General features: G+C 45.0%; 1 protein-coding gene across 3 annotated transcripts in view; it reads left to right on the top strand.

The window, feature by feature from the left end:
- The window catches only part of slc36a4 (solute carrier family 36 member 4), a 15,513-nt gene extending 14,757 nt beyond the window's left edge, over positions 1-756 (top strand). For all 3 annotated transcript variants that reach the window (XM_080844667.1, XM_080844666.1, XM_080844665.1), the window contains one exon: positions 1-756. This exon is cut by the window's left edge and continues 64 nt beyond it. In XM_080844667.1, the coding sequence (XP_080700793.1) occupies positions 1-268 (268 nt within the window). In that variant the 3' untranslated portion in view covers positions 269-756.
- The last annotated feature ends 1,744 nt before the right edge of the window (positions 757-2,500 follow it).

Genomic DNA, 2,500 nt, shown 5'->3' with positions numbered 1-2,500 from the left:
CTCGGCGCTGGCGCTCGTCTTTCCTCCTCTGGTGGAACTGATGCTCCTCTCCTCCGCTGCTCCTCTCCTCCATCCCTCGCTCTCTCTCTCCGTCCTCGCCAAGGACCTCACCATCGTGCTGCTCGGCATTCTGGGATTCCTCAGCGGGACCTACGTGACCCTGGAGGAGATCATCAGCCCCGCCGACCAGAGCCATCGCCATGGCAACGCCAGCTGGACCACACCCACACCCCCCTCAGCCCCGCCCACGGCCACGCCCAGACTATGACCCCCCCTAAACCCCGTCGACACACACACACACACACATACCCACACACACACACACACACACACACACACACACACACACACACACACACACACACACACACACACACACTCACATCATACACACTCCTTCAAACATCTACACACAAAAACACAAACGAACTCATGCACACACAGATACACACACACAGGGACCAAACAGCATCACACACACCGCGAACCAACAGCGTCACACACACACACACACACACACACAGGGACCAAACAGCATCACACACACACAGCGACCAACAGCGTGACACACACACACAGCGACCAAACAGCATCACACACACACACACAGCGACCAGACAGAGTGACACACACACACACACAGCGACCAACAGAGTGACACACACGCACACACACACACACACACACACACACACAGCGACCAACAGAGTGACACACTCACCGCGACCAACAGAGTGACACACTGAATCCAAGAGGGGTGTGTGTGTGTGTGTGGATCTGACTGCGCTCACGGTGCAGACTATCAGGTGTGTGTGTTAACACAGCAGGACTCTTGTGAGAGAGACACACATATACACACACACACACACTCATACACAGAATGTGAGGCACCAAGCCTCTGATTGTTAACACTATTAGAACTTGAAATATAAGTTATTAATAAATACATTTTTAATCTTTAAGTACTCAACTCTGATTTGTGGGTTCTTTAGTAAATGTGTCTGTTTCGAGTCTGTGTTTGTGTGTGTGTGTGTGTGTGTGTATAGTGTGTTTCAGTTTCTGTGCCTTTCAGGGTGTGTGTGTATGTGTTTGAGTGTGTCAATGTACAGCCGCGGAAAAAATTAAGAGACCACTTCAAAATTATCAGTTTCTCTGGTTTTACTATTTATTGGTATGTGTTGAAGTAAAATGTACATTTTAGTTTTATTCTATAACCTACTGGCAACATTCCTACCAAATTTCAGTTCCCCCAGTTTGTCTTCTCTGATGAGTCCAATTTTCAGCTTTGTCCAACACATGGTCGTCTGATGGTTAGACGGAGACCTGGAGAGGCCTACAAGCCACAGAGTCTTGCACCTACTGTGAAATTGGACTCATCAGAGAAGACGAACTAGGAGACCCACCAGTCCGCTTTGGTTCAATCCTTATGGTCTTTTACAAACCTCAGCCAGGCAAAGTACAACGTTGTCCCGGAAGAAAAACTTGCTTCCTTTTGCTCTGACAATGTTCCCCAACTCTGAGAAGTGTTTTTTCCAGCAGGGCAATGCTCCATGCCACACAGCCAGGCCAGTAAAGGTGTGGATGGAGTATCACCAGATCAGGACCCTGTCATGGCCAGCCCAATTTCGAGACCTGAATCCCATAAAAAAAACTCTGAAATGTGATCAAGAGGAAGATGGATGGTCACAAGCCATGAAAAGAAGCCGAGCTGCTTAAATTCTTGCGCCAGGAGTAGCATAAAGTCACCCAACGGCAATGTGAAAGACTGGTGGAGAGCATGCCAAGACACATGAAAGTTGTGATTTTAAATCAAGGTTATTCCACCAAATATTGATTTCTGAACTCCTCCTAAGTTAAAGCATTAGTATTGTGTAGTTTAAAAATGAATATGAGCTTGTTTTCTTTGCATTATTCGAGATCTGAAGACACTGCATCTTTTTTGCTATTTTGACCAATTGTCATTTTTCTGCAAATAAATGATCTAAATGACAATATTTTTATTTGAAATTTGGTAGGAATGTTGCCAGTAGGTTATAGAATAAAACAAAAATGTACATTTTACTTTAACACATACCAATAAATAGTAAAACCAGAGAAACTGATAATTTTGAAGTGGTCTCTTAATTTTTTCCGCGGCTGTATATGTGTGTGTGCGCGTGTTTCAATATGTGTGTGTGTGTTTCAATGTTTCACACACACTCACATTCACTCTTAACAAACAACATTGAGAGCAACCTTTCCCAGCATGATGGAGCACATAAGGCAAAAGTGATAACTAAGTGGCTCGGGGAACTAAACATTGATATTTTGGGTCCATGTCCTGGAAACTCCGCAGACCTTAATCCCATTGAGAGCTTGTGGTCAATCCTCAATAGGCGGTTGGACAGACACAAACCCACAAACTGACAAACTCCAAGCCAACATGGTCAACACTGGAAATATTGACTCTTTGCATCCACTTCATGTAATTGTCAAATATAGCCTTTGACACTTATTAAAT

This window comes from Sprattus sprattus, assembly GCF_963457725.1.
Source record: "Sprattus sprattus genome assembly, chromosome: 9".
NCBI classification, from domain to species: Eukaryota; Metazoa; Chordata; class Actinopteri; order Clupeiformes; family Clupeidae; genus Sprattus; species Sprattus sprattus.
This window is presented reverse-complemented; position numbering and strand designations above follow the sequence as displayed.